This window comes from Carassius carassius, chromosome 40 (genome assembly GCF_963082965.1).
Source record: "Carassius carassius chromosome 40, fCarCar2.1, whole genome shotgun sequence".
In the NCBI taxonomy this organism is placed as follows: domain Eukaryota; kingdom Metazoa; phylum Chordata; class Actinopteri; order Cypriniformes; family Cyprinidae; genus Carassius; species Carassius carassius.
In genome coordinates this window covers 20,111,684-20,131,226 of record NC_081794.1, presented here as the reverse complement: position 1 = coordinate 20,131,226, position 19,543 = coordinate 20,111,684, and the positions used below count along the sequence as shown (strand labels likewise).

General features: G+C 40.3%; 1 protein-coding gene across 30 annotated transcripts in view; it reads right to left on the bottom strand.

The window, feature by feature from the left end:
• Window positions 1-19,543, bottom strand: part of LOC132122327 (actin-binding LIM protein 1-like) — a 68,241-nt gene that overhangs the window by 17,395 nt on the left and 31,303 nt on the right. For all 30 annotated transcript variants that reach the window (XM_059532444.1, XM_059532451.1, XM_059532434.1 and 27 more), the window contains 4 exons: window positions 4,868-5,051; window positions 3,528-3,637; window positions 550-676; window positions 264-357 (listed from right to left, as the gene is read on the bottom strand). In XM_059532444.1, coding sequence (XP_059388427.1) covers window positions 264-357; window positions 550-676; window positions 3,528-3,637; window positions 4,868-5,051 — 515 coding nt within the window. The remainder of the gene's footprint in view (window positions 1-263; window positions 358-549; window positions 677-3,527; window positions 3,638-4,867; window positions 5,052-19,543) is intronic.

Below are 19,543 nucleotides of genomic sequence, written 5' to 3'. Positions count from 1 at the left end.
CAATATGTCTTGGTGATAAATAAATTCTAAATAGATTCACATAAACAAAAAATTATCTTGCTTTATCCTCAGTGCATTATTAAGAAATAAGATTGAACTTTCTACCTTATATATATAAGAAGGCAATATAATAATGCTGCAACGACCTTCACATCTGGAGCCTAGCTATGATCTCTTAATGAGCTTCCTTCTGTATGCAGGCAGCTCAATAGTATTAAAAAGAGCCAAGAGGTTCAGTCTATATACACATACTGGTTACTCACCTCCAGAACTTTCCCGGTGATAAACTGATGACAGGCCTCACACTGCACGCCAAAATGGATCTGATAGTCTTTCTCACAGTATGGAGACCCATCCCTTAAAAAAGAGAGCAGGACAGGAAGAGAGATTTATGTTTTTACTCTATTCTATGTCACCTCAATGAAACCAGGATAAGAGCAAAAATTGAATGCTGTAAGAAAAGAGGACAGATAAGAGATGGGGAATTGTAGAGAGAAAGCGGGAGGCACGAGATGGCAAGAGATAAAAAATAATTAAGGCATAGCTCACTTGCTGATGTACTCCCCGCTCAGCACTTTCCCACAGGCCTTGCACTTGAAACAGCCGAGGTGCCACTGGCTGTCCAAGGCCAGAAGAGCCTGACCGTTCTTTATATCCCTGCCACATCCTGCACAGTCTGCAAGAAAACACACACAGATGCAGACCATCAGCAGCCTGAAAATGACATTTACAGATTACATGATTTTTTTGACATGCTAATGAGAACCAGGAAGTTGGATAACAGATTTCATTATAGCCAAAAATATTTTGTTTATCAGCCATTAGCCATGACAAGATTTGGATTTGCTATTCACAGGATATTTAATTTAGTTTAAATTTAATTTAATTTTGTAAATATGTTATATGCTTGTCATTTTTATAATTTTTTAAATATTATGATTTATAATCATTTTAAATTAATTATCAATGCTGTGTAGCTTTCAATTATTTTTATTTCAGTTTTAGTTTTGCTAATTTCAGTACTTTTCAGTCTCTTTTTTGTTCCATTTTTTTTTTTTGTCTAAGTTTCTCTTGTAAAATTCATATTTTATTTCAATTACTGTTGCAAATAATTCCAGTGAGCAATATCGATGATACATAGTAGGGCAGGCATATTCAGATTCAAAGCAATTGCATATCTTTTTTTTAATTTTTGGGGTCACTTGTTCACAAACAATTCTCTCCACTAGATGTCAGTGTCAACTAAAAAAACTCCTTCCGTTTCAGACAGGCCTGTTGATCTACAACACACAGCACTGATTATTCAGACTCTCAGAAGTCATTTCAAACAAAGCATATTGTATCCATAAAATTACTGCAGCGATCAATAGTGAATCATCTTTATATTCCATGACTAATTGAATAAAGGCCTAGAGCACCATTTCTAAAAGCCGAGCATCCTCCCTCGACAAGATGGCACTTCTTTTTAGTTAATACATGTGTAACGTGTGTAAAAGGTTGAAGGATAAAAATAGCTCATGGTTGTCATCTTCTATTTATGTTCCTTGGATGAAATCCCAAAAGCTTTTTTAAATAGCAGGGATGGATGCGGAGGGGTGGGGAGGTCCCAGACGCTGCTGATGTTGCTTGAGGCACGATGGTAACCACTGACAGTGAGGAGAGTATATAATGCACCGCTCTGCATCTAGCTCTCTAATGCATCATTTAAGCCTTCTCAACCTCTGCCTGCACTGTGTGTGTGCTAGAGACCCACTGTGTGCGTGAGAAAGTTTCAAAGAGAGCTGCGTTCAATGCACCTGTCATAGGTTTATCTAAGTATCAGACTCAGTGCAGGTTTTTAGAAGTGTCATGCCGTATAAGCTTTGTAGGGTTTGGCAAAGAAGCATTATCACGGCTCGAAACAATCAGCACCTTCCAAAAAAACAAAGCACTTTCATCAGCCTCAAATAATTTCCTGGGGCTCGTGAATGACAATTATTCAGCCAAGCATGACACAAAGAGATATTAAGGAGGGCTCTTTAAGTTCCTGTCTGTGTGTGTAAGTACGGATGCTTGCACATATAGGAGAAGAGGAGAAAGATAACTGAGAAAGAGGGTGCTCAAGTAACATGATTATCAATAAAAACAGTTGTTCTGCTTGATATTTTTGATGAATAGAGAGTTAAAAAAACAGCATTTACCTGAAATCATTTGTGACTGTTGCTTTTTCTATATGTTCTTGAATAAAGGTATTAAATCTTATTTTTGAACAGTAATGTGCGTGTCCCGCACCTTTTTCCCACCCAAGCAAAAACAGTCAAACTCCACTGATACATGGTCTACACAATGTTTTCTCAATCAACCCAATCCCATGATGCAATGCTTAGAATTACATGAATTCTCTCCTCTGTAACACAGCAGCTATTCATTGCTAAATTGCTTCTGTAATTATCCATCACCTGATGTTGTTATATAACAATGATTCCCTGCATTATGACAATTTGAGTTTAATGACGAGAGCCATTTACTATAATAAGGAAATCCCAAACCTAATTAAATCAGAACATTCTACACATGCGGATCCCTGACCTGTCAGCATCCATCAGTCCGGAATGTATCAGAAAGCGGAAGGCCAGAGAAAGTGAGTGAGAGAGAATGGGACAACCAGCAGGCACAGGAGTGCTCTGAGCTTTTCATTGGCTCTGAGCCTCTCTCATTCTCTGTGCCTGTCTGCTTGACTCCTGGGGCCCCGCATCTTAAATTACACCAAGAGAACCCCTAATCTACTGGAGGAGGATGAAGAACTTCCTCAAAGTAAGATAAAAGAGTGGGAGAAATCAAAGAGAGAAACATTTATAAGGAGATTAGCTTTTCCCTGGATGACAGCACAGGAATTGGTCTAAGCATCCTGTCAACTCAAGTAACCCTAGAAGAGTCTGAAATGAAGCACAGAAGCAGGGATCCTTATTACAACAATACTTTAGAATAAATGCTTGCCTGTGTAAAAGCCATCATGGTTTTTGGGTGCTATGGATGGGTGCCAGTGCATTCCTTTTTGGTTGATAATGTACAGCACATGTATTCTGACTGGTATAAGCACAATGCTTTATACTTGCCTAAGGTGTTTGTGGCACATTGACACAGAACATAGAACATTAAATGTTGGAGTGCACTTTTAAAAATATTCTGATTTTAGAACACTAGGCATCATACAATTGCCAACTGTAAATGTAATGGCTATGTAAATGTATTTACAATTGCAAATGGTAACGGGAAGAATGAGGATTTAAGTTGTTCAGAACACAACTACCTCATGTGCCTTTTTGACATGAGACACAGAAGAGAAAGGGAGCTTCAAACTCGCTGCAATGACCTTGAGTCCTGAGCAGTATAAGTCCTGAGCAGTATAAGACCTGGCAACACATAGATACACTACAGAATCTAACACAACTATAAAAGGGGGATGACTGTGGGGCAAGCTAAAATCTGAGTAGGACACTAAAACATAACCAATAAGCTCAAACACATGTGTGTGAGTGTGGACTCACTATTAGAGGCGCTGATGTCTTTGGGAGTCGGGGAAGTTGGTTGGACGCAATGCTGACAGAGACAGTCTTTTCCATTAAACGTGACTCGATCACCAGCGGGAAATGGCCGTCTGGCAACAGAAGAAGGATGCAAAGACATTAGGCATTTACACTAACATTTAAAAGCTGGGCAGTAAAAGTAATAAATAAATAAAAGAATACTTTTATTCATATTTAGGATGCATTAAACCAATGACAAGTGACAGTATAGTCTACAAAAATAAAAATTAAGTTTTAGATAAATGCTCTTTTGAACTTTCTATTCATCAAAGAATCCTGAAATAAAAGCATATTAAGAAACATAACTGTTTTCGACGATGACAATAAACATTTTTTTTTTTTTTATTGAGCATAAAATCAGCCTATTAGAATTAAAGGACCATGCAACACTAAAGACTGGAATAAAAGTTTCTGAAAACTCAGCTTTGTCATCACAAGAATAAATTACATTTTAAAATATATTAAAATAGAAAATGTTAAATTGTTTTTATATATATATATATATATATATATATATATATATATATATATATATATATATATATATATATATCAGGGGCGTTCCCTCCGAGGAGGCAAGGAAGGCAGTGTCTCCTCAAAAAATTAGATGACAAAATAATTGATATTACAAACATAAATCACAAATATTACTAAATATGGCTTTAAAAGTATAAAAGTTGACACCCGCAGGTAAAGTTACAGCAACAGCTTGCCTCCCTTCAGTCCATAGTCTTTACAAAAGAGACTCCTTAGCGTGCCGTGACTTTCACAGTTCACAGTGCATAAACTAATGTTAACAAACACAACTTTTTTATTTTAATAGTGCATTAGTAAATGTTGAAATAAATAGCAACTAAGCTTAATAAATGCTGTAGAAATTGGCTATTGTTTATTCTTAGTTCATGTTAACTAAAGTAGTTAACTAATGTTAAATAATGAAACATTTTTTTAATTCTTTCCTAAATATTGTTCAAATTGTTACTGCCTTTAGTTATTAATTTGGAATAAATAAAAAATGCATAAAAACACTATGAAATGTATAATTAGTATTATAAATATTAAATTAAATGAAAAATAATATTAATAATACATGCATATAGATATATATATATATATTTACAATGTATAACATTCTTTTACTAAACATTTAAGTTGTTATTTCCAAAACAAAGTTGTCAAACATGCTGAATTATTATACTTAGTGTTAGCAAGGTCAAGGCAAAAAATGTCCATAACATACAAAGATAAAGGATATATGTTTTAACATAGATGAAAAGGGCCTGCTTTTGGGTAACTCTTACTTGCAAACCGTGCAGACAAAGCATGTGGGATGATAAGTCTTCCCAAGAGCAGTGACCACCTCTCCTTCAACAAAGTCTCCACAGCCATTACAGCGAGTGCCATGAAGCCTCTGGTAGTCCAGCGTGCATAGATACTCCCCGTTCTTCATGAAGAAACCACCTTGGGCCAGGTCACAACCACACACTGAATGGGAATATGAGAACAGAGAAATCAGAAATCAGAATAATTAGTTTAATGAGCTCTTACAGTACAAGACAGTCTTTAGTGAAATCTGAAACACACCATCTTCAAAATAAATGACACTTAGTTTGGCTCTTTTGAAACACAACTCAGTAGTCACACAAGAGCATCTCTTTTGCACTGGGATTTACACATTTTGGCTGCCAGCAAACATAAGGTCAGGGGGCTTATGCTTATCTTGGCCAATGTGTATGAGGACAAAGGCGTATAAATAAAGAGTTTCCTGAGGCTTCAAGATGCTTTCAAGGCTCTGGCCCAAGTTCAGACACTTCTGCACAAAGAGGTGAGTTAGGTCTGTGTCCTCTTGGTAAGCGTGTTTATGTGTAATCCTGCCGTCACACATGCCAAATCTTTCTGAAAGCTCCTTGGCCGGCCGAGACTGATATTTAACAGCTTGTTTAGCGTCACATGATACCCCTTCCCAAAAGCATGCATTTCTCTCACTGCCTCTCTCTTTCTATCTGTTTTTCTCTGTCTATCCTCCTACATTCCAACCTGTAAAAATATCAAGAGGGCAGTTTTTCACCATTTTATGAAAATAGAGTGTACATTTAACATTAAAATAGGGGGCTTGAGAGGGGCAGGATGTTAAGATGCACTCGAAGTGGTTTAGCGAATCACAACACACTGAGCCAGCTGACCAATCTCAGCCCAGCACTTATTTCTGAGGGAGGAGCTTCATAATAACAGGAAATAAATCGGAAATAAACAGGAAATAAATCGGAAATAACAGGAAACAAATCAAGGCGTTTGTCAGAGAAGGGACAGATTGGCGTGGAATAAAGGTGAATTATGTGAAAAATTATGCGTTTTTTAAAAATCTAAGCATTAACACATGTAAGACTGCACCCCATAAACACAATCAAGCCTAAAAAAAACACATATTTAAACAATTTGTTACGACTGTGTCATTGACTGATTATTATACCTTATGGTTTCATTGACTTTATGAATCGTGAAATTTGTTTTACTTTTTTTTTTTTTTTTTTTTACCAAATTCATTTCAAAATATTTTTTACATTTCAATGCAAAAATAAAAATTTGAAATGAAGTTATGCTTAAATGCAATGTTTTCTTATGTTTTCCCCTCATCTTGTGATTTGGCATGGTAGGCCATATCAAAGGTCACCACAGGCCAACTTTGGCCAACAGGCAACACAAAACAGCAAAAATGTAATACATCTCTAGTGAGTAAAAGTGAGCAAATATAGTTTAATTGATAACATAGCTAAGGAGATTTATTCCGTTTTAGCCAAATGAATAATCTGATTTATGATGAGATTTCAACTTTTCCTTTGTATCTGGAGCTCATAATGAGATCATGAAGAAGATCTGTAAAGTTGCAAAGACTAAAGTCAAGACTCTGCCATGCCCCTTAAAACGGCTCATTCAAAAACACCCCCACATGTCTACTTTACTATGTGGAAGCAGCCATGTCAGGGAGATGCTGTGTGTATGTAGGTGAAAGCAAAAGCACTTTATTTGGCCTTCCAAAAGTTTAGATGCATTTAGCAATCTTTAAGATTACTTACAACAGAACAGCAATTCATTTTAATGGTTGACTGTTTTGTGAACCTAGGAGAGGATGTCATTCTGACTTTGCTATGACAATCTGGTGTTTCTGTATCAGCTACTGTAAGTATGTATTGTTATTAGTATTTGCTATTGAATGTTCCAATGCGGAGTTTTGCACGTTGTGTGTGTGATATCGCATTTACAGCGATATCGTTGACTTGATTGCAAATAATTGCAGATACTATTTAAACTGAACTGAGATGATGACATCACTGAATTCAATGATGAACTGCCTTTAACTGTCATTTTGCATTATTGACACAATGTTTTACTAATTAATGTTGTTCAGTCGTTTTAACTGCTTTTTTAAAAATGTTTTTTGTTTAAAGCGCTAAATAAATAAAGGGGTATGTGTGTGTGTGTGTGTGTGTGTGTGAGAGAAAGAGACAGGGTCACACATTGGAATCAGCTGTTTTAACCGTGGCTTGTGTACTGCAAACACATAGGAGCTTCATCACGGTGTCTGTCATGCAACTCTGTTCCCCTTTTGGGCTTGAACTGATGGTAAAACTAAGGACATTATTAATCGTCATTACATTTATTTTGAAAGATGAAGCTCACGATTATGGAAAGGGGCATTACATTTCTGACAAATGCTTGCCGTGTTCGGCCAATCACAATGCACTGTGTAAGTTGGCCAATCAGAATGCACTTGTCTGAAGAAGGGACTTTGTAGAAAACGATGCATTTGATAGAGGCGGGGCATAGAGTAGGGTGACCACCCGTCCCGCGTAGCGCGTGCGCGCACAGCGTTTTAAGCCCAATTCATGCGTCCCGCAAATTGAGACTGTGTCACGCATGATCAATGCTTGCTCAAAAAAAGTTGGTCCCTCTATATCCTCGAGCCCCAGGCAGCCAAACGAACATTACTTGACAGTTCAGAACGCTACTTTTGCCACACCCACCCCTCACTTGAACTGCTGACTAGGTTGTTGTCAACTTTTTCATTGTTGTCATGGCAGCGCACGCACGTGCATACCAGACACACTGGGAAGGAACTTTTAGATGCACGCTTTACGATTCGAAAAATGGAGAAGGAGACTCTGAGGCACCGCCATCATCAATTAAAAAACAGAAGGTGTGTCCTGTTTCAAACTTTTTTTTTTATGCGCCTGCCTTTACTAACATGCGAGTTCACCATCCTTCCTCCCTGTGAACCTCTGGAGTTGTGAGTTTAGACTTTTTTTTTTTTAACTATTCCTGTGGTGTTGAGCAACTACAATTCATTTTAATCCTATAATTTTATATTATAATTTATTTAAAGTGAATAAATTGTAATGAAAAATAAATAAAATTAAATAGCTAAAGTAAATCATAAGTGGAAGTGCATCTGTCAATTCTGTCATGAGCAAACATCAGCAGTTACACGTTTAGGGGAATAGGGCATTATTAATATACCATGTAAGGTGGTATGTGCTAGAAATGGGTAAACCACTATCAGTTAGTCTGCCCATGGTGTGGGGGAACCGCCGCACAAGGCAGTGTCCCACATTGTCCCTCAGAAACATACCCCTTGTCCCCCCTTGGGCTTATTAGCAGGTGGTCACCCTAGCATAGAGGACCTACAATTATGTACAGTATTTGAAAAATAATGTGTTTTTGAGCATTAAAGCATGTCAATATATTCTGTTACACCAAAAATACAAAAAATAATGATCTTTCAAAAAGGATCATATGACCCCTTTAAAAATGAATTAATCATAATTTTGTTTAAACTTTTTTGACAGTATGTTTTCAACACAAATCCAAAATTTTATTTGCAGTCCCATTTCCACAGCTGTTAACATATCTTTTGCCTCATTGAAGCGGTCTTCTATTTCTGGAAGATTAGGTCCATTCAGACAGTAATATAATATAATATAATATAATATAATATAATATAATATAATATAATATAATATAATATAATATAATATAATATAATATAATATAATATAATATAATATAATATAATATAATATAATATAATATAATATAATATAATATAATATAATATAATTATATTACAATATAAAAAAATATTTTTAGAACTTGTCAGTAATTTTTGGTTTATCTGCATATATTTTACAAGAGAATAAGTAAAGAAATTCACATTTAATTCAATGTTTTACATGCTGTTTCTTTGTCATTAATTTAAAATGTACACATGTTTTTTTTTTACTTTTTTTTTGTACACCAATGTATTTTAGCATATAAAGTATTCAAATGATTTTTTATTATTTTATTATTTTTAATATAATTGTATTATTATTTTTATTATTTTTAATTGATTGTAGTTTATAAGTTACAATAATGGAAGTAAGAACTTGTCATTTAGCCCATTTCTTACCATTTTATTGTACTGATTCCAGTTATATTCTAGGCCCTTTGTTATAATGAAAAAAAAAAAAAGCACCACCTTCTGGTAAAAAGTAGTATTGTTAGGTGAAATCCACATATATCTACTACATATACCTTTCAAAACGTGTCTGTCTATATAACCTTTTCACCTTTTAAAACATGTCTATATATGCTTTTAAAACATATGTCTTCTTAAAGGAACAGTTAACCCAAAATATTTTATTTTAAGCCTACGAGTTTCTTTCTTATGTTGAACACATAAAGAACCAGAAAATAGTTGTTGGTCCCCACTGACTTTCATAGTTTCGAAATAAATACTACGGAAGTCAATGGGGACTAATTCTTCATTTTCTTTTGTGCTCAATATAAGAAAGAAACTCGTACAGGTTTGGCACAACATAAGGGTGGACATAAATGATTACAAACTTTTCATTTTTGGGTTAAGTATTCCTTTAACAGAAGAGAAGCAGTAGTTACATGGACTGGAGTGTCTGGGAGTTCAGCTGTGTGTGCGTGTGTGTGTGTGTGTTTGTGTGTGTGTCGTGAGCAATGACGCAAGTGTAATGACGCTCTCAGCTGTCTGTCAGATCCCTTCTCAACAGAACAGCCTGTTAAGTCCTCCCAGAACAAACATCCATCCATTCTCTCAATTACTGAGCCAACCTCTCCATCCTCACACTCTGCCTCTGTCTGAATGGATACAGGAAAAAAATTATTCATATGAACTACTAGAAAGATTTAAGAAGAGTAGAGACTCGAGATTCAACTCAAATGTGAATTTTAGTTCAGAATTAGTTCATATACTATGACGCAAAGGGCCTCAGAAACAAAGCCAAGTTACAATCTGTACAGAGTGCAGAAGTGCAGAAAGCCCTGGGTTTCCCATATAGTATATGCAGACATCAGCTTTCACAGAGTTCATCGATATTTTAATGAGTTTCCCAGCATGCTGTTTTCTCTCTGCACTTTAGTGGACAGTACATGGCTTCCTCTCCACTTTGTTTGAGACCTCAACTTCTGCATGGAGAGACATCTCACCCTAAAATATACTGTAACAGCAGTGGGATGTATAGACAAACACAGTCTCTGTGAAGACGCCTCTCATCTTTTTACTGCGGTGTGATTTTATACTTCATTTTTATGCACTTAATCACTCTGTGAGATCAGCTAATGGAGCAGATAAAATGATTCCCAAACAAGAACCCTGGCTGGCATGAGGAGCCCTTTGGCACAGAGCATGGGACCATTTATTATCCATGTGAAACTACCAACAGCACTGTTGTGACAAAGCACCACCATGTTGAACGCCAGGCCTGTTCAGCCTCATTACTGGAGATCTCAGGCTGAATACAGCATATGGGTGGGTTAAAAGAATAGTTCAGCCAAAAAACTGCATTCATTAGAGAAGCAGCAATGTATCACCAGCATCTTTTCAGTGAATCAGTAGATCTGGTTCACAAAATAATGATTTGTTCATAAACAGGACTGCTCCAGAACTTGATTCAGTGAAGTGATTTTAATGATCAGTTTAATTATCACAGAATAAAGATTACAATTTCAGCTTGTTTCTCACACAATGATATTGTATTAATTCAGGTGGCTTATGAATATCATATTGACTAATTTTATGATATGCTCATGGTGCATTTGCATAATTTTTAAGGCTTCAATCCTCATTATGTGTACTTGCATGGAGAAATGAACAATATATTTTATAAAATGGAAGAAACAAAGTCATATGAGTTTGGAATATGAGCTATATGGAGATCATAAACATCAGTAACTTGAGCTAATTTTGGTGAGTTCTCCAGATCAGAATGAATCAGAATCAGAATGAGCTTTTATTGCCAGGTATGTTTACACATACGAGGAATTTGTTTTCGTGACAGAAGCTCCGCAGTACAACAGAATGACAGCGACAGAACATAAAACACATAATAAAATACAAATAAGTAGATAAGGAATGACAATATCGTCCCTGGTGAAACTGATTGCAGGAATATAACTAAAGACAGGACAAACTAACAAAAACACAAAAACAACTGCAGAGCACGTCACGGAGGCAGCCATCCTGTATCGGCGCCACTCAAAAAAATTGAGGGAAGATTGGAGACATGATGTGTTTTTTCTGCGATGAAAGAGTTTAATGGCGACACATTATTCATGCTGCTTGTCTTGAGGTGTGTACTGTATGTACATTGAGCAAAGCTGCAAAATAAAATACAGTGATTGTTAAAATAACCGCTGAGTCTACATAGCACAAATGTATGATTTCTGAGTCTGACCTCAGCAAGAAATGCAGCTGGTACTGTATGCTGCCTGCAAGTATAATTTAAATCCTTAAACACATATCTCCTGTGCTTAATTTCCCCTAAACCACTGCATTGGCTGCACTGAATTGCATTGTTATATATACCACCATTCTAAAGTTTGGGATTAGCTGGATTTTATTATTTGAGATTAGTTGAGTCAGTTTTGGGGGAGATGAAAATCTGAGAAGCAGAAGATTTAAGAAAAAAGTCTCTGTTAAATATCATTGCTGAGAAAAAAAGATACATTAAAGACATGCAAATTTGGGAATTTTCAAATGAGACAGAAATATTTCAGCAATCTTACCTCCCTAATCTAAGTTAATATTTACTATTTTTGCACATTTTTTAACAAAATTTCCAAGTTAATCTATAATGCTAAATCAATCATTCACAAACAGAGCATTTTTATTTATTTATTTTGTGTAGACTTTAGATCATGGACATTCTTAGGATGACCTCTGGTTGGACACTGATTCCTGTCCCAGCTGCATTCGTGAAGCCACAGTATTACAGCCTTCGGTTTGACATTACAGGGCTAGTTTCAGACACACATCACTGCTTAACAGTTTGTGTTTCATATGAGGCAACTTGCTGACTTAATGCTGGGTTTTAGAGAGATCAGTAAATTGTTTGTTGCTTTCATGATGGCTTACGGTGTTATGAGTTATAATGGGTTTTATGAGTGTCCCCTTCAGAGACTGACAGAAAAAGACTGGGTGAGAAATGTGACTGACTGTGTGTGTGTGTGTGTGTGTGTGTGGATGCATAAAGTAGAGAGGTTGTTTTACAACTGACAACTGTTTGGTTAATGGGAGAAGGAATGGAAGGTGTGTTTGTGTGTGTGTATGAGTCTATGTGTGTGCAACATAGTCTGGCTGGTTGGTAATGTGTGTCTCTGACAGTGACAGGTGCCAGAAAAATCCTCTCCACTATTTTAGTAAGGACTGCCTGAACTTCTCTGGCTCCACATTTTCTAAACAAAGAATCTCATTAGGACTTACCACACACATAGATATCTAAATATATACCTTACTCTTCAAAATGCGGATGACCTGACCTCGACAGGTAGAAACCAAGCTTCCTCTTCCTGTTGATTAAACATACTCTGCTAAAACTCTTAAAGCAATAATCCAGATTAAATTCAAATTAACGGTTAGTTCACCCAAAAATAAAAAAATCAGCCTGAGCTTTAGCCACCCTCAAGCTATTCTAGGTGGATATGATGATCTTCTTTCAAAGGAATCCATTCAGAGTCATATTAAAAATTGTCCTGGCTCTTCTTTTCTGGCTCTATCATTTTAGTGGATGGGTGTTTCTGTTTAACAATCTAAAACACGTTAAACAAAGCGCGCTCATCCATAATAAAACGTGCCTGACTTTAAATTCGATTTACTGCAGACATAGAATTGGTGATTCATTTTTCTCCTATTCAATAGGAAAAAAATTCTTTGTGTAAGTCACATGATCTGGTTCTCACAGAGAAAAACTCATAAACCTAAAACTATAAAAACAGCAGTCACTTCAATAAAGCAACATCCTCCTATAAATGAAATGCTCAAATACTTGTGAAATGAATCTTTTGCTTTGAGGTCAACCTGTGACATCATCTTCTTGACTATGAGAATGACATCCTGAAATGACATGTTCAGGCACACAACCCTTGACCCCGAGGGGCATCTGCCACTCCTCATTAATGCAAACCCACAGCTGTGGAGTGACTGGCACACACACACATGCACACACACACACGTTCACAGACAGACAGACTGGCAATCTCTGTGGAGGTATGTGCGGAGCCTTTCTCTTCCGTCTTATCCTCCCAATGGGGATCATCAGAGCTATTTCCAGCATTGCAGCGCTTTAACAGCTCCCAGAAACTATGCCCAAAATAGCACACACAAGCTCGGTGACTGACACAGCATTCACACACAGAGCGAGAGAAAGAGAGGGAGGGAAAATGTGCAGAAAGACAGGGTGAGACATGGGCAGGAATATAAAGTGATCGGGTAGAGAAGTGGGGAGCAGAGCTGTAGATGTTGACTGCACATGTTCACTCTAGCATTCTAAGTGAGCCTGCTTAGAGTGAACAAATGAAACTAATAGAGCAAAGCAAGGCCCATTAGCTTACAACCGAGCTGTAGAGCACTGCATCTTCTCTTGCCAGAGTTCAGGTACTGGCAGGTCACTCCAGCAGAAGCACTCTAGCCGGGTATCCACAGAGAAAGTAACATCAGACCTTATGTAACAGCCTGAATCATGATTTTTATGAATGGAGTTGACTGACTAGAAATATGGGAGATCCATTAGATAATGGATTCCTTGTAAGAGGACTACAAGTCACCAGCCTGCTTAACCTGAGCCCTCTTGCTGCCCTCTTCTGTAATTAAGACATATACGTGGCTAGTAATAGTCTTACTCTTTCTAGATCTAGGAAAGATGGGGATTAATATACGTTAATATGCATGCAGGACAACTGGACTATGACACTTTGAGTATTTATAATGGTACTGAATGGTTTCAATATTTATATGGCACTCACATGGTGCTCAAAAAGTGGGATCCAAATGTCTGATACCATACTGCTTTAATAAAACTTTCCTTGGAAAATGACTTATCATACAATTTGAATTGAACAATAAACAAAAACATCATAATATGTTTGGTTTGTGGTTTGTATTATATGCATAAAAATCCATGTATGTTGTTGTTACATGTATGTTGCATAACAAAATGCATATGCACATTTAACATTGAGTAAAAAGTTGAATATAATAAATAGGTCACACTTGTCCAATTCTCTCCAATAAGAAACCATTAACTATGACTTATGCCTCAATAAACTCCTAATTTGCTGCTTGACCTGCATGAAAAATGATGATCATGTTCTCCAGCATGATTTCTGAATAATCGAATGAGCATCTTGAGTTTGAAAACAAGACCATCTGACCGTCTCTACAGAGTCACATTACCAATTTCACTAATTTGATTATTTGATTAGTGACCTAGAAAGTGTGCAGAATTCTGTCACAGTGTCTGGGTTGTGTTCCCTGGGGTTCCACTAGGTGTCCTCAGTTCCCACGGTGTTTATCATATTATCACTTCCTGTCTCCTTATTTGGTCACCTTCCTCCTTGTTTAGTTAATTGATTGTTCCCCACCTGTCTCCTGTTTCCCCATTATCCTTTTGTGTATATAACCCGGTCTGTCTTAGTATGTGTCACGGAGTCGTTGTTTAATTCATGTCCGTCATCTTGTCGTGCTCTTGCCTTGTGTCCTTGTTTGTTTATGTTTATGTTTATGTTTATGTTTATGTTTATGTTTATGTTTATGTTTATGTTTATGTTTATGTTTATGTTTATGTTTGGTTTGGTTTGGTTTTGTTTGGTATCGACCTCTGCCTGGACTGTTTACCCTTTTGGATTGCCCTTAATAAAGGACTTACTCGCAATTGGTTCTATCTCCGTGCCTCATTGGATCCCTGCCGTGACAGAACGACTCCGTCCTTCTAGGAACCAGCGGTATGTCGTCTTTCCGTTCCCCAGCCAAGATGGCGGAGCGGCGAGCCAAGTATCTTCGGTTGATCGCCCTCCGCCAAGAGGGAAATGAAGTGGGTGCCCTGGCTCAGGTGTTCTGGTCCCTGGCCGAGGGCATGGGCTACAATGATGCGGCCCTCAAGGACTATTTCAATGGCGGGCTGGATGATCCAGTGTCTCAGGAGGAGATGGCGCAGTTAGAGACACTGGAATTCTGGGAATTCGTGCGCTACCTGCAGCATCGGCTTTGGTGGGATGCCCCAGCCACTTCTGTCTCTTCCGGCGGGGTAGTCGTCAGCCCAGCACCACTGCCCAGGATGGCAGCCAGCCAAGCGCCACAACCCAAGATGACCGCCAGTCCAGCACCACTGCCCAGGATGGCTACCAGCCAAGCGCCACAGCACAAGATGGCCGCTAACCCAGCGCCAATGCCCAAATTGGCCACCGTTCCAGCGCCACAACCCAAGATGGCCGCCAGTCCAGCACCACTGCCCAGGATGGCTACCAGCCAAGCGCCACCATCCAAGATGGCCACCAGTCCAGCATCACTGCCCAGGATGGCTACCAGCCAAGCGCCACAGCACAAGATGGCCGCTAACCCAGCGCCAATGCCCAAATTGGCCACCGTTCCAGCGCCACAGCCCAAGATGGCCGCCAACCCAGCGCCAATGCCCAAATTGGCCACCAGTCCAGCGCCACAGTACAAGATGGCCGCCAGCCCAGCGCCAATGCCCACTTTGGCCAACGGTTCAGTGCCACAGCCCAAGATGGCCGTCAGCCTAGCGCCACAGCACAAGATGGCCGCTAGCCCAGCGCCAATGCCCAAATTGGCCACCGGTCCAGCGCCACAGTACAAGATGGCCGCCAGTCCAGCACCACAACCCCAGATGGCCGCCAGCCCAGCACCACAGTACAAGATGGCCGCCTGTCCAGAGTCATGGCCCAAGATGGCTGCTTGCCCAGCGCCGCTGCACAGGATGAGAGTCTCAGCTGACCCTCCAGAGTGGAGTCAGGTGCCCGTGGACCCTCCGGAGTGGAGTCAGGTGCCCGTGGACCCTCCGGAGTGGAGTCAGGTGCCCGTGGACCCTCCGGAGTGGAGTCAGGTGCCCGTGGACCCTCCGGAGTGGAGTCAGGTGCCCGTGGACCCTCCGGAGTGGAGTCAGGTGCCCGTGGACCCTCCGGAGTGGAGTCAGGTGCCCGTGGACCCTCCGGAGTCGAGTCAGGTGCCAGTGGACCCTCCGGAGTCGAGTCAGGTGCCAGTCACCGCTGATCCTCCAGAGTCAGGGCTAGTCACCGCTGATCCTCCAGAGTCAGGGCTAGTCACCGCTGATCCTCCAGAGTCGAGTCAGGTGCCAGGGAACTCTCCAGAGTTAGGGCTTATCACCGGTGACCTTCCAGAGTCAGGGCTAGTCACCGATGACCCTCCAGAGTCAGGGCTAGTCACCGATGACCCTCCAGAGTCAGGGCTAGTCACCGATGACCCTCCAGAGTCAGGGCTAGTCACCGATGACCCTCCAGAGTCAGGGCTAGTCACCGATGACCCTCCAGAGTCAGGGCTAGTCACCGATGACCCTCCAGAGTCAAGGCTAGTCACTGTTAACCCTCCAGAGTCAGGGCTAGTCACCGCTGATGCTCCAGAGTCAGGGCTAGTCACCGCTGATGCTCCAGAGTCAGGGCTAGTCACCGCTGATGCTCCAGAGTCAGGGCTAGTCACCGCTGATGCTCCAGAGTCAGGGCTAGTCACCGATGACCTTCCAGAGTCAGGGCTAGTCACCGATGACCTTCCAGAGTCAGGGCTAGTCACCGATGACCTTCCAGAGTCAGGGCTAGTCACCGATGACCTTCCAGAGTCAGGGCTAGTCACCGATGACCTTCCAGAGTCAGGGCTAGTCACCGATGACCTTCCAGAGTCAAGGCTAGTCACTGTTAACCCTCCAGAGTCAGGGCTAGTCACCGTTGACCTTTCAGAGTCAAGTCAAGTCACCTTTGACCTTTCAGAGCTGAGTCAAGTCACCGGTGATCTTCAAGGACTGAGTCAAGTCACCTCTGATCTTCATGAACAAAGGCAAGTCACCTCTGATCTTCATGAGCAAATGCAAGTCACCAATGATCTTCATGAGCAGTGTCAGGCCAGCACCGATCTTCTGGAGTCCAGTAGAGACACCATGGAATTACCAGAGTCTCGTCCTCCCGTTGATCCGGCCGCACGGAAGTGGTGGGCTTCTGATCCGCCCTGGGGGCTTTGTGCATCGACCACAGGGATGTGGTGGTCTTCTGCTCCGCCCTGGAGGGCTTCCGCTTTGACCACAGGGGGGTGGTGGTCTTCTGCTCCGTCCTGGGGGCCTTCCGCCCTGACCACATGGTGGTGGTGGTCTTCTGCTCCGCCCTGGGGAACTCTGGCCTCGACCACAAGGTTGTGGTGGTCTTCTGCTCCGCCCTGGGGGGCTTCCGCTCTGACCACATGGACATGGTGGTCTTCTGCTCCGCCCTGGGGGGCTTCCGCTCTGACCACACGGACATGGTGGTCTTCCGCTCCGCCCTGGGGGGCGCTTGCCCTGACTACACGGTTGTGGTGGTCTTCCGCTCCGCCCTGGAGGGCTCTGGCCTTGACCACAAGGGTGTGGTGGTCTTCTGCTCCGCCCTGGGGGGCTTCATGTTGTTTTTTCCTTTGGTTTTTGTGTTAATGTCTGTCCCTGTTCCTTTCTGTTAGTCTGGCCCTCCGTCCCTCCCCCTGAACCTCCTCCTGTCCTCCTCCCTCCTGGTCTTTCTGTGTTGTGTTTACATTCTGGTGCCTGTTCCCCATGTTTTTCTTTTCTGGCCCTCCGTCCCTCCCCCTGAGCCTCCACCTGTCCACCTCCCTCCTGGTCTCTGTTTTGTGTCTGTCTTGGAGCGTCTGGGAGCCGCTCCGTAGAAGGGGGGTACTGTCACAGTGTCTGGGTTGTGTTCCCTGGGGTTCCACTAGGTGTCCTCAGTTCCCACGGTGTTTATCATATTATCACTTCCTGTCTCCTTATTTGGTCACCTTCCTCCTTGTTTAGTTAATTGATTGTTCCCCACCTGTCTCCTGTTTCCCCATTATCCTTTTGTGTATATAACCCGGTCTGTCTTAGTATGTGTCACGGAGTCGTTGTTTAATTCATGTCCGTCATCTTGTCGTGCTCTTGCCTTGTGTCCTTGTTTGTTTATGTTTATGTTTATGTTTATGTTTATGTTTATGTTTATGTTTATGTTTGGTTTGGTTTGGTTTTGTTTGGTATCGACCTCTGCCTGGACTGTTTACCCTTTTGGATTGCCCTTAATAAAGGACTTACTCGCAATTGGTTCTATCTCCGTGCCTCATTGGATCCCTGCCGTGACAGAATTCGAAAGTATTTATTATTCATTTTATGTCAGTATTTTTTTTTATATTTATTCAATTTAAAAGTGCCAAACGTTTCTAATGATAAAATACTATCTTAAATAGATTTGAATCACAGAATTTCAATCTCTTTTTTTTTTTACTTTAAACTCCAACTCTACTTGTAGAAGTGAATAATCATGTGACAGATTCTGGTGGGAACGAGTTCTGGTAATTTTGGTCTTTTTTTTTCATTTTTCATTCCCTCTGTGCTTATGAAGTAAATCTTGTGATTTCCCAGTCTTGCACACAAAATGCAAACAAATCTGATTTAAAAAAATCTGATTTGAAGTGTTTAGTACTTAATGTCCGCACTGCCATTTTGAGATCTTGTCTGTTTGTTCAGACAGTGTCATCAATTAGCTGAATTAGCAGAATAAGCTTTTCTTTTAATGCACTGATTTAACACTAAAAAGTTAGACTAAAGCTGGAGTAACAGAAAGAAAGAAAGCTCTTATAGTCAGTCAATTACGACAGTGCACTCTCATTTATAACCTTGTTTCAGGTAACTAATGCAGCGTCTGCGATTAGTGACTAATGCGGAGCTACATGTGGAGTGAATTGCTCAGGTGAGATTAAAGAAAACCCTGAAAGACCTCAGCTTCTGGATTGCTTGGAACAGAAGCTTAAGGATGCACTAACATTTATTGTCAAGACCCCTCATACAATTATCTGCTGTATCAACAGGTCCTCAATGTTTAACATATTGAAGTGCTGCACATTAATCAAGAATGCAGAAACGGACCGTTTTTCACTGACCGTTTTCCACTGAGCTCTCGCTGAGGCTTCTGGAAGTAAATGAGTTGTCTGCTCTTTGTGACTGGCAACATGCCACCACATAAACTTTATATTATCTTATGCAACCTGAGGGTCAATTCATATGGAGTGCAAAGAATGAAAATCAGCTTTTAGAGAGACAGCCAGAAACTCTTCAACTAAATAAAAAAGGTCAAAACTTCATGTAAAACTACAACAGATCTAAAGAAAAACGTGTGATGGCAAACTCAATCTACTGTACTTCCTGCCTGTATCATTTCAAGAGGGACTCACCAAGCAAATTCAGTCAGTTTTTCCATAATTCCTTCCAAATGATGTCGGTAAAACAGGTATGAACACAGAAGACCACAGAAGTCTGGATAAAGAGTGCCTGGCCCATTTTATCAAATTGTCCTGGTTATGCAGAGGGGGCGTGATACAGTTTTGGACTAACTTTGGTTTAATTCATCAGGTAATGAAGTTCCTCTCCACTCAACTCCACAAGCCATCTGCTTTATCAGAG